Raw genomic sequence first — 13655 nt, 5'->3', positions numbered from 1 at the left:
TGTGGACATGCATTTCACTGCAATTTAGTTGAATGTATTTTCTTTGTATTTTCGTCGCAACTTACCTGTTTCAAGATGGCATGCAAGAGTGGTTCTTCGGGTAGCAGTGATAATGTACAAGAGCAGCCTGGCACCTCTAAATCTTCGCAGCCAAAGGAGAAATGGCAATACAGGAAAGGGCAAAAATACACCAAGTATACACTTGCTGACAGTATGGCAATACAATGCAGAAGTACAGTTACTTATCCACAATTATAGTTCATAAAGTTTACAGGGGGTGTGGGCAAAAAATCATGATTTTACGTACTTAGGTTCGGAGGCCCTGGACCAAAACTAATTTTTCCCATAAGTTCAGTTTAAATTTCGATGAGTTGAATTTCACGTTGATTTTTAGGTACCCATGCCCATCAAAATTCGAGAATCCACTGTATATACATATATATATATACAGTATCGTTTCATTTCGTTTTTAAAGGCTCCAACATGCTTGCATGTGTCGGCCTTGGTCACCTAATGGTGGCTCTCCACGCTGCACGATCCATTGCTGCCTCCCTGTTCAGTCCCTTAACCCTAAGGTCACACTTAATGACCTCGTCCCATGTCTTTCTCGGTCTACGCCTCATAACCCCACCCCCAATATTAACACTTCTCACCTTCCTCACCCAATTATCATCCCCCATCCTCTCCACATGTCCAAACCACCTCAATCTACCTCTCCTCATCACAACACCAATACACTCCAGTCCCATCCTACCTCTCAACTCTTCCACTGTAAAACCAGCCCCTCCAGGCCTTGGACGCAGGGACACACTGCACATCCACCTAATCATTGTCATTTCTGTATGTCTGAGCTGGCGAATATCTTCCTCCCTCACTGCCCAGGTCTCTCTGCCATACAGCATTACACTCCTAACACATGCTGCATACAAAGACCCTTTAGCACGTAGGGAGAGACTTCTCAATGTCAGGAGAGGCAAGAGCTCCCTGAACTTCTTCCAACCACTTCTCACCCTAGCCACAGAGCTAGCTCCAGCCCCACCTCCAGCACACAACATGTCTCCCAAATAACAAAACTCTTCCACACACTCAAGAGATTCACCAGCAAGTTCAATCCTTTCACGTCTGACAATCTCCACCTGCTCACCCCGGCACGCCGTACACATAAAATCAGCATTATCTCGCAGTCTACCTCTGATACCACTACATCTCTTATGCACCCATTTATCACACACACCACACAAGATGGAATTACTTCCCACGCCCTTGTGGCAAACTGCACATGGCCACTCTCCCTCGTCTTTGACAGTACCGTCACCAACCCTAGATATCATCACTTTTGTTTTATCTGCATTTACCCTTAAACCCTTTTGCCCCATAACATCTCTCCACATCCTAAACCTTTCCTCTGCCTCCCTTTCATTCTCTGCAATCAACACCAAATCATCAGCATACAACAACTCCCATGGGAGTCCGTTTCTAAAGTCACGTGAAAGGGCTTCAAGTACCATGATGAACAAGATGGGACTCAAGACTGACCCCTGATGCACACCAACATTCACAGAAAACTCATCACTCAAATCTCCATTCACTCTCACCTGGGTGTGAGCACCCACATACATGGCCATAACCACCCTAACCAGCCACTCCTCCAAGCCAAGCTTTCTCATTGCCCACTTCACCACCTCTCTGGGGACTCTGTCAAAGGCCTTTTTCAAATCAACAAAAACAAAATAAAGATCCCTTCTCCTACCAATATATTTTTCCTGAAGCTGTCGAACAATGAATATGGCATCAGTGGTCCCCCTACCTGGCATAAACCCAAACTGCATCTCATCAATATTCATTCTTTCTCTAATCATACCTTCTAAAACTCTCTCCATTACCTTCATTATCTGATCTAACAGCTTTATACCTCTATAATTTCCTCTTTCCAGGGCATCACCCTTCCCTTTATACACATTTACAATTACACTCTTCAGCCAATCATCTGGGACAACACACTCATAAATAATCCTATTTATCAGGTCAGTGACTAAACTCACCCCTATATCACCTGAGGCCTTCAACATTTCGGCAGTCAACCCAGACACACCTGCTGCCTTGCCCACCCTCATCCTGCCTATTGCCTCACTCACAGTAGCAGTATCAATCAAAGGCCAAGGGCCAGACACTGGATCTGCTGGCTCCAAACCTTCCCTGTCCCAGTCAAACTCCTCATTCAACAACCGGTTATAATGCTCTCTCCATGCATCTTTAATATCCTCACTGTTCACCACTACCCTTCCTTCATCATTCTTCACACACTGCTCACCTATGATATCCCGATTATCCCTCTTCACCTGACCTGCCACCCTAAATAAATTTTTCCTTTCCCCATGATTTAGGTTATCAAGTAATTGTTTCTGTGACTCAGACTTTGCCCTGTATACCTCTCTTCTAGCCCTACGCTTGGCAGCCAAATATTCCTCTTTGCTACCACCCTTCTTCCATTCCCGGAAAAGCCTTCTTTTCTCCTTAATTGCAGCTTCTACACCCTCATCCCACCACCAAGTTACTTTATGTCTTGGTGGTCCTCTTGTCCAGCCGCATGTTACATCAGTAACTCACAAGAAATTGTTCTTGAGGGCTCATATACTATATTTGAGAGAGAGAGAGAGAGAGAGAGAGAGAAACATTGATGCACATGTTCTTTTACTAATGTGAAATAAATGGGCAATAAGAAAGTAAACTCAACTTATATGGCATTGAGATATATTTGCATCAAATATGGGGTATAAAGGTAAATGTGAAGTGTGATGAAAACATCACAATCTAACAACATACTATAAACGGTGTACAGCATGGAAGACCTAACACTGTCTGTCTATTTACCTATCTATGTGTCTGTCTATTGCCAAATGCTTTAATCCCATAAGGGATGGCCACAAACAAATCACATCAATGTCGCCCTGTCCCTCGCCATTTTGCTGTCCTGCTCCCAGCTCACACCCCCTCTCTCTCATATACCTCTCCACTCCATCCCTCCATCTCATCCTTAGCCTCCCCCTCCCTCTCCCCCCATCCATCTTACTCACATACACTCTCCTCATCAGTCACTCGCTCTCCATCTTCTCCACATGGCCAAACCACCTCAATGTGTTTCTCCTAATGCTTCCTATCACATCCACACCAGAATGCTCCTCCACATCCTAATTTGTAAGTCTGTCTTTCCATGTGACTCCACACGCTCCTCTCAAATAACTCATTTCCAATGCCCTCACTCTTGACTTGTATCCCTCCAACAAGGTCCATGCTTCACTTCCATAAGTTAGAGTTGGTATCACAATACTGTCCTCCGGTAACTTTTTCACTTCAATGCTCACTTCCCTGTTTCTTATCACTGCTTTCAAAGAACAACAACCTTTCTTCCTTGTTGTACCCTTTCAAGCGCTTCACCTTCTAAACTTCCATCCTTACTCATAACACTACCCATGTACTTATATGCACTCACATTTTCCATTTCCTCCTCATTTAACCTCACTTTCCGTTCACTGACTTCATTTCTCTCGAAGACCATAACTTTACACTTTCCTAAATTCGCTTTTAGATTCAGTTTCTTACACACTCTCCCAAACTCATTCACAAAGCCTTGCAGCTCCCCTTCGTCTTCACTTAACAACACAGTATCATCTGCAAACAACAGTACACGGAATTTCCACAAACTGCCCTCTCTCATTAGGGCTGCTCCAACATCCACTGCCCCACCTTGTATCTCATTTATAACCCCATCCATATACAGATTGAGCAACCATGGAGACATGACACATCCCTGTTTCAACCCAACCTTCAAAAAGAAAAATTCACTCATTTCACTCTCCACACGCACTGCACCCTTGGCTCCTTCATATGTACTCTTCACGGCATTCAACAATTTCCCATTTGCTCCATATATTCTTAATACTTTCCACAATCCTTGTCTATCCACCCTGTCATATGCTTTCTCCAAATCCATGAAGGCCACATACAACTTCTTTCCCTTCTCTAGAAGCTTTTCCACCAAAGACCTACGAATGAATATCTGTTCGACACAACCTCTTCCCTTCCTAAACCTTCCCTGTTCATCTCCAACTAATTCCTCGGTTATTTCCCTAACCCTATAAGTAAGTATCCTACCATATACTTTTCCTATTACACTAAGAAGACTAATGCCCCTATGATTACGACACACTTCTTTTTCCCCTTCTCCTTTGTACAGGGGAATAATTTTACCCGATTTCCAATCCTTCAGGACATTACCTTTCTCCCAGGCCAATCTGCACATCTTCCACATCCATTCTACTACTATCTCTCCCCCATGCTTCAGCATTTCACCCCACACTCCATCAGTTTCTGGGGCTTTCCCCACTTTCACTTTTTTCATTGCTTCCAAATCATCATCCTACTGATTTCTACCTCTCTTCTCACATAACTCCGTCTCCCAGCCATTCCCCAGTCACTTATAGTCGCATTACTTTCATTCTCTATGTTCAACAATTTCTTAAATTGTTCTCTCCATCTGCTCACTTTTCCTCCCTTCTCCACTAGTAATCTATATACCATTTTTATCTTTCATTCCCCGACTAACTTCTTTAACACCCTGTCTAACTCTCTTTACCTCTTTCCAGAACATTTTTTACATTCCCTCCACTTTACACTCAAAATCCTTCCAATTACCCCATCCACTCTCTTCTTACTCTCTCTCTTACTTATCTTTTCACTTCTCTCTTCCTCTCTACATGTTACTCTCTCTTCCATCTCTCAACTTCTTCCACATCCTTGTTTCTCATCCACTCACTATATGCTTTCCTCTTTTGTACCACAGCCTGTCTCACTGCTTCATTCCACCATGCTTGTCTTTGCACCCCCTTTCACCTTCTCTTCACCCCACACACCACCTCACATGCTGCACAGATTTCTTCTGTGGATATCTTGCACACACCTTCCACGTCCCGTGTCTACTGCAAATCATATTTACCCAATCACTCCTCCACTTCTCTCTTATATTCTGCCTTTCTTCCATCCTCTTGTAACCTTTCCACTTTCCTTGTATGAACTACTTCTTCCTGTTTTTCCTTTCTTCTATTCCTCCATTTCATTTGAACCTTGACTTTCACCACCACCATGTAATACACACCTGCTCATTCTGTCATCCACACACACATTATCAATCATTGCCTTCCATTCATTCAGTTCACCATCCACATTTCTCATCACTCGCCACATATACCTGTGGATCATTTTGTGTCTGAAGAGGGTGTTGGCTATCACCAACCCCCCCCTGGCACAGATATCCACTAGTGCACTCCCATTCTCATCCGCTTCTGCAGGCACACCCCACACACCAACTACTCCATCCACCTTCACATTCCTTACTTTTCCATACATATCTCCAATCAAAAACACTCTCTCATCCCTTTCAAACTTTTCCATGCATGCTTCTTCATTTATCCAGAACTCTTCTTTCACTCTGCTTGAACAATCTTGCGTTGGTGCATCCACACACACAATCGCTCACATTTGTAGTCCAACTTTCAATCCTTGAGCTAAATGATCTACGAAGGGTGATCAGAAAGTAATGACAGTTCGTGCTATAACATGAAAACCTTGAATGATGGGAGGTAGGGGAGCAAGGAGAGTGCAGAGTTGCCTGTCCTTACGAGTTTGAACTTGTCGCCGTATGCCTGACTTTTCTTGTTTTATTGTTGTGAGTGAATGCTTCACTCTTGTTTTTGCTCTCTGGCCAGAAACATGGATTACTCGAAAGAAGGCTGCAGGTTCTACATTTTTACGAGGTGGAAACTGGGAAAGAAAGCAACAGAGATTCAAGGGGAATTATTACAAGTTTATCCAGACACTACTCCTTCCCTGGAAACTGTTTCCCGCTGGATTCGTGCTTTCACAGCAGGAAAAACTGAACTGAAAGATGAACAACGCTCTGGACGCCCCCGGACATCCGTGACCGAAGCAACAACTGTCCGTGCACGGTCCATCATTGACGAGGATCCAACTGTAACTCTTAGGTTCTTAGCCTTGGAGCTTGATATCAGTTATGGGAGTGCATATGACATCGTGCATGAACAATTACACCTGAGGAAGAAGTGTTGTCGATGGATACCCCATTTGTTGACTGATGAGCAAAAGGCTGAACGGGTGAGGATTTGTCGTGTCTGGCTTGCTGAATTTGAACCAAATGGTCCAAAACGGTTCTCAGATGTTGCTAGTGGAGATGAGTGTTGGATTTCATTCTTCACAACCCGTGACAAGCAGTCAAACATGGTGTGGTTGGGCGATGAAGACCCTCGACCTCAGATTTTGAAGGAAGGATTTCGCAGCCGGAAGCGCCTTTTCACCATCTTTTTCAATTCTCAAGGACTAATATGCGTGGATGTGATGCCTGAAAAGTCCACTATCACAGCCCAATACTACACAGACCAGGTCCTTCCACAAGTCTTGGAACACAAGGCCAACACTGCACCAACCCGCCGTCGGTCTCGCCTTTTGTTGCACCACGACAATGCTGCACCCCACAAAGCTCGCCTCACTATGCAGTACCTGGAACAACAAGGTATAACTCTGCTCCCCCACCCACCCTACTCCCCTGACCTGGCTCCCTGTGCCTTTTGGTTGTTTCCAAAAATTAAATCTGCCATCGCTGGGAAGCAATTTCATCGCATCCAAGACTTGGTACGGACCGTCAATTCAGAACTCCGAAGTATACCGTCTTCAGAGTACCACGCTTGCTTCATGAAGTGGAGAAAGAGAATGGAACGCTGCATAGAGGTTGGAGGGGAGTACTTTGAAGGAATGTGAGTCATAGTTTGATAGTTCTTCATGCTAATAAAAGTTTATAGACTCACTGTCATTTCTTTCTAATCACCCCTCGTATACTCTCTTATATTCTCCTTCCATCTCTTGCACACAACAATACAGACTCATTCTTTTGCCCTCTCATTCTCACCCACTCCCACACATATACCCCATCCGTACTCCCATTTTTTCACACTCTCACCTCTCCATTTAGTTGCAGTTATGCACATACATCCACTTTTGCATCCTCATGCACCTGGACAATCTTTCTCTCTTTCACCTCATCATTTGGGGAGGTGGTGGCTCAATCGGTAAAGCGGTGGCCTGCGGTCCTCCCGGACCCAGGTTCAAATCTCCGCTGGGGCAGGGAAAAGTTTAAGGATTTGAATTTTGTGTAAAGCAGACTTTACCGATCTACCAGAAGACCCACTGACATGTCATAAAAATACCCCCACTTATACCAATACACCAGTGCTGTATGAGACAGCCCTAGCATGTATTCAATATGGACGGTGAGTGTTAGCGCCAAAGTGGTGATATGTAGGAGGACTACTGGGCCTTGGGAGCAGGCTGTGAAGCCTATGTCCAGAGTCGAGCACATTAAAAAAAAAAAAAAAAAAAAAAAAAAAAAAAAAAATTGCACCCCTTACATTCCATGTTGCAATCCGTACCATGTCCTTTGTTCAGTTTGTCGTTGTCACCTGTTGGTTAGTCCTGATCTGAGGCTTCTTGTTCGTATTTTTAGTTACTGTAGTTGTTTTCCGAGGAGGGACACCAATCTTCTGCCAACCGACTTGTCATGTAGGGAACACATGATGGTTAGTTATAAGGACACCACCCAGTGTTGTCAATGAATTCTTGGTTTACAGGAAATCATTCAGTTTGCCATTCAATGTAAAGCTACCCCAAGTGGGTGGATGATGGGTGCCCTCACCCACTGTGCATCAAAAAAATAATTTAAATAGTACTGTACATGGAAGACTTGACTTTGATGATGGTATAATCAACACTGTCAGGTCCTACAACTCTCCCTAACGTAATGCTGCAGACTCTCCGATTACACAGTTAACGTGGAGGTAAAAGCAGCAGCGCAAACAGAAATGCAATCCCAAAATTTCAACAAGTCCCTATTTTGACCCTATTGAAAATTTTTTCCCCCATCAACCCAACCATCATCTAATCTGATGCCTTGCCATGAGAAGCGTAGGACCCGGGGCTAGGCAAGGTGGTCCTAACATTTAAGATCAGAGTGATCAGCCTCACTCATCCCTGAGTTGCATTACACGAGCAATAAACCCAAACCACTCCTTGGATATATACCTACGCAGCCTTAATCCGACTAGAGCGTCTTCATTACCCACTAAATCACCAGACATGCATAAAAACACATTGGTCATCATTAGACGGATTAGAAACATTGTGGTTGTTGATACTGGTACTACAGGCAAGGCAATTGAAAGAATGCAGTTACGGAAGGCAGCAGGTGTGCCTGAACTGACCAGTAAGATGATGAAGGCCTCCAGAGATATAAGAGTGGGTTTAATTACTAGTATGGTAATTGTATTACATATCATTTTGTTACTCCAGTTGACTGGTTGAAGAGCGTGACTGAAATCACACAATGGGAAGGGTAATGCCCTGAAAAGAGGAAATTATTAAGGAATATGACTTTCAGACAAGATGAGGAAGGTAATGGAGGGAGTCCTGGAAGGTATGAGTGGGGAAAGAATGAATAATGATGAAATAACAGTTTGAGTTTATAGCCAAGCAAAGAGGCTTTTGATGCATTACAGTACTGTATCTGAAAAAAATAAAAATAAAAATAAAAATAAAAAACTTAAATGATGACAAACCAAATACTGAAATGGGAACTCAGATAAAAACACCATAGAGAGGTGCTGACACACATGGAAAGTACAGTATTCTCATCCAGTGTCCTGGCTGCCAAGCCTCTAGATTTGTTCCTGTGGATTCACTAACACTATGTGAGTAGGCCAAGTATTAAAACTAGCAAATCACAAGAAAGATAAGGACAAAGAACCCTCCTCCTTTTCATGCCTCAAAGGGAAGGGTACATGCTTTTAAGAAAATGCATAATTTGAAGAATGTAAGTGTTTCTGGTGAATCTACTAATGCGAAAAAGAATGCAGCTGCCAAGTATCCCCAGCCCATACAAAATTTCACTGTGGATGGCTGTTATACAAACCAAATTTTCATCACAGATGAGACGAGACTTTAACGGAAAAGAATGCTATGGCAAAGTTTTATAACAAGAGGAAAAAGTTCAGGGGATTCAAGCCAGCAAAGGGACACATCAACATTCGTCATTCCTATAATACTTCAAGGACCTAAAAAGAGATGCCCATGAAGATACATCACACAAAACCTCCATGGGCATAAAGGAATGAGTAAGTCATGTGTCAATGTCTACTGGATGCAACATATGAAAGGGTGGATGACAGACACAGAAAGTTTGGACTGAACTGACAAGATCTTCATCTGGTGTTGTAAGGAGTTCTACGACCAAAGAAGTTTGGCATTTAACTCCTAAATGGCTGCCAGCATTTAGTGACGCTTTACTGTAAATGTGCTGGTGACGTTGAATTAGCATGAGCTATAGAAAACTGCAAACAGTTATGGGAGGGGGGCGAAGGTCACTGGTATGTTTACCCGACCCTACTCTACCATCCCAAGCACACAGGCGGTCACTTTTTTCGGATGTTTTCGCCCACACGTTTACATGTTAAGGGTACATGTGCAGTGAACATTATGATATCTTCCACGAATCATAGTGAATCACAGGATGAGATCAGGAAGCTAAAAAACAAATTTTCAGGTGCACCTGACAATGCTCTTCCCATCTGTAAGAAAAAGAAATCAATTTTAGAACTCTGAAAAAATGGTCCCACGGCCAGCCAGGGGAGCCTGCAAATTTCTGAACCCACGGCCATTGAGAGGTTAAGATGCTGCTGCTGCTGGACCTGCATTATGACAGTGAATCAGTGGTATTATCCCTTGATTTCTACAGATTTTACAATAATGATGAAGATGTAACAAGTGTGAAGAAGAGAACTAGCAGTGACTGCCTCATGCCTATGAACCTAAGCCAACACAGGCATGATCAACACTTATCAACTGCTTACCAGGGAAGGTTAACAGATTCTCATTCTTTGTTTATTTCATTTATATGCTGCAGCACAGTACAGTTCTTTTACACTTGTGTGTTGGCAAGGTCTGTAGAGTACTTCCTGGTAGATGTACTGTAGAGGAAAAGAGGGCAACGTTGATTGTCACCAAAAGCAATCATCTGTAGGTCTTTATAATGGTTTCCCAGTACAATGCCTTTATACTGCAGTTTTATAGCATGTAAGACTCCAAGCGTTAATTACGCATATTACTTGGGGGCCCACTGTATATAAAAATGCAACATTAACCCTTGCATGATCGAGCAACTCCAACAGTTTACTTTATTCCCACCCCACTAGATTGTTTTATTCAGCTGGGTGAATCATGGTCAGAACACTGTAGTATTCTATCCCTGCTAATGCCTGACAATTTTATTCAGCTGAGAGTAAGCCAGAAGCTTGAGTGCTAAATAGTGCCATTATAAAACAGAGATTAAACAAACTTTGTTATCCTTGACTTATAGCAAAAGGAAGTAGTTTACTTACATGTACTGGTTATAACTGACTGGCTTCCAGTGGTACACAACTTGCTTCAGCCTCTGATGCACTTTATTCATGCGTAATGTCAGCAAATGTTTCCTGTATTCTTCAGGTATTTCTGGTGACATAGGATCAAAATTTTCTGAAATATAAGGTTTTATGTGCATAAATTTACTGTACATACAAATATTATTTATGCATTTACATGTGTTAGGAGTGTAATGCTGTATGGTAGTGAGACCTGGGCAGTATAAGAAAAGGATATTCATATGCTCAAAGGTGCAGAAACGACAATGATTAGATGGATGAGAAGTGTGTCCTTGAATGCGATTTGGGGGGGTTAGGTTTGTGATTGAAGAGTTGTGAGGAGGGATGAGACTGGAGTGTATAATGTTGTGATTGGGGGTTGATTTAGATAGCCTGGGCAAGTGGAGAGGATGGGGGATGACAACTGGGTGCATAAGTGAGAAATGTGAACACTGGGATGGCGTTGTGAAAGGCAAACCGAAAAAGACATGGGGCGAGGTCATAAGTGTGGCCTCAGGGACAAGGGGGACAAGGGACTTAATTGGGAGGCTGCCACAGATCAAGCAGCATGGTAAGCTGCCATTAGGTGACCAAGGCTGATGCATGCAAGCAAGTTGGAGCCTTTATAAATGAAACAAAAAATGAAATACTGTAATTGTGAAATCAATGTTGCCCAGTTTCCAACTATTAAATTTAATCACTCTCTCACTCTCTGTCCAGCCATCTCAAAATGAACAGATCCTGAATCTGGCTCTCTGTTACCTTGTTTTTGCTTTTTTCTTAGAATGAGAAATTTGAAAGCTCCAAGCCCTTGGGTTCCTTCTTCCCTGCATAATATATGTATGTATGTATATATATATATACTGTATATATATATATATATATATATATATATATATATATATATATATATATATATATATATATACAGCTACCACAAATTGACTTAGGACCTCCCCCACAAGGTATTAAAAACACAGAAATCATAGTAAATCACAATGTTTGTTCATGAAATGCCATTCATTAATGTGAAATCATGTTTCCCTTGTTTTTCAGGACCAATTGGATGTGTTTTGGCATGGAATCACTTAGATCTCTAAAGTAATCTAAGGACATTTCTTTGCACCAAAAATTTGTCAGTTCAGTGTTGAGATTGTCCAGACTGGGTGTCTTCTTCTCTGCCATGATTTTCTTCATCTTTGTCCAGCAGTTTTCTATCGGATTTAGATCCAGACTCTTGCCAGGCCAGTCGAGGATCTCAATCCAATTATCCTGAAGCCATTTTGTCACCTTTCTTGACTTGTGACATGGAGCTGAATCGTGCATGAAAAAGTCGCACCCATGAATAGCAAAAAAGTTTAACAAGTGATCTTTCAGAACTTGAATGTACTGGCCACCATTCATCATCAAGTTCTTAGGAAGAAAATTGAGACCTCCCCTTCCCAGTTCACCTGAGAAACACTCCCATACCATTACTGATTGTGGGTGCTTAACAGTCGGCACCGTCTAAGCAGGGTCATATTAACTACAGGAGGCAGGGCAACGAACCGTGGCAGAATCCACGTGGAACACTTGAAATGTTCTTTCAACGGAAAACATAACTTTTCTCCACTCATTTGATGTCCAGGGTGCATACTTCTTAGCAACTGAATGCGCTGCTTCTTCATGTGGTCAGTGAGCAGCGGTTTCTTGGCTGCGGTGAGGCTTGGCAAACCCAGCTCCTTCTGCAAGAGTTGTTGGATAGTTCGAATTGAGACGTCACGTAACAGCTGGGGATGCATTCTCTTCAATTCTGCTGTTGTCAGTCGAGGATTCTTGATTACTTCCCTCTTCAGAAGCGTATCTGTACCTCTGGATGTCATCCTTTTCTTGCCACTGCCATGCTTGTGCTCTGTTATGACATCAGGTGGCAGACCACGCACTGCTACGAGAATCTTCATGACAGTTAACTTCGCGCATCCAGTATGTTCACAAATCGTGTCGATAGGGACATTATGCTGCCTCTATGCAATGATACGGACCCTCTCATCCCTTGAGCAGTACTTTCCAGGCATAACAACTCGACTCTAGGAAAATAACAGGGCAAACAGGAATGCATACGAAAAAAGAGGGAGGTGCAAGCTCGGAGCGACGGGAACATATACTCCCACTCTCGCTTCTGGGCTAGCACTGACGTGCTGAGTGTTTCACCACCTCCCACCAACACCAGAGGAGTTGCCAGTTACTTCTTGCCCCAAAAAACCACCTGGTAGAGGTGGTAACACAAAGCATGGACAGACAACTCTCCCATAGCAATTCTGTGTGTAGGTCCTAAGTCAATTTGCAGTGGGTGTATAGATAGCTATGCTGTATATAAATATATATAAATATATATATATATATATATATATATATATATATATATATATATATACTGTATATATATATATATATATATATATATATATATATATATATATATATATATATATCCAGTAATCACTCCAATATCCAACGTAATAGAGCCACAGGTAGGTCCGGATATTGGTTCTGTCCGGATATTGGGCCCCAGCTTATGGACTTGTACTTATGGACCCTAACTCAGAGAAACACCTATACAACTCCCTCTGGACATGCATAGCACCTATTTAAGACCCAAATCACACCAATAAGGCACATAAATGACTGAAATAAATGCAAAAGAAACATAAAATGAGGGTTTAGAAGTAGGTTCATTCAATAATAAACATTCTGGTGACTGGCTCCTGGACTGGTACTTATGGACCCTAACCTAGCCTAACTCAGAAAAACACCTTCCTACTGCACATGCCTAGCTCCTAACACCCTATTCACACCAATAATGGAGATTAAAGAGTGAAATGAGGTAAGTATAGTATGGAAAAAAGTACTGTATGAAACATTCTTATGTCTGGATAGTGGGGATGTTCGGATATTGGGCGTCCGGATATTAGAGTGATTACTGTATATATATATATATATATATATATTTAAAGAGACTGATAGGTTTGCCAGTCATTAACCCACTGGATCCCAGGGGTGCTGGGCAAGGCATTGCACTGGGAGGGCACTATGCGTACCGCCCTCCGCCTATCGGCTCATAGTCGCGAAGCTCATAGGTCCCTACCCGGGTTCCCTACT

The 13655-nt window shown here is 42.6% G+C and overlaps 1 protein-coding gene across 1 annotated transcript in view; it reads right to left on the bottom strand.

The window, feature by feature from the left end:
• Positions 1–13655, bottom strand: part of LOC145410975 (ribosome assembly protein METTL17, mitochondrial) — a 91113-nt gene that overhangs the window by 39184 nt on the left and 38274 nt on the right. The window contains exon 4 of the mRNA XM_080281031.1: positions 10497–10632. Coding sequence (XP_080137157.1) covers positions 10497–10632 — 136 coding nt within the window. The remainder of the gene's footprint in view (positions 1–10496; positions 10633–13655) is intronic.

This window comes from Coenobita brevimanus, chromosome 87, assembly GCF_032717465.1.
Source record: "Coenobita brevimanus isolate Jiangsu-jjx chromosome 87, ASM3271746v2, whole genome shotgun sequence".
NCBI classification, from domain to species: Eukaryota; Metazoa; Arthropoda; class Malacostraca; order Decapoda; family Coenobitidae; genus Coenobita; species Coenobita brevimanus.
This window is presented reverse-complemented; position numbering and strand designations above follow the sequence as displayed.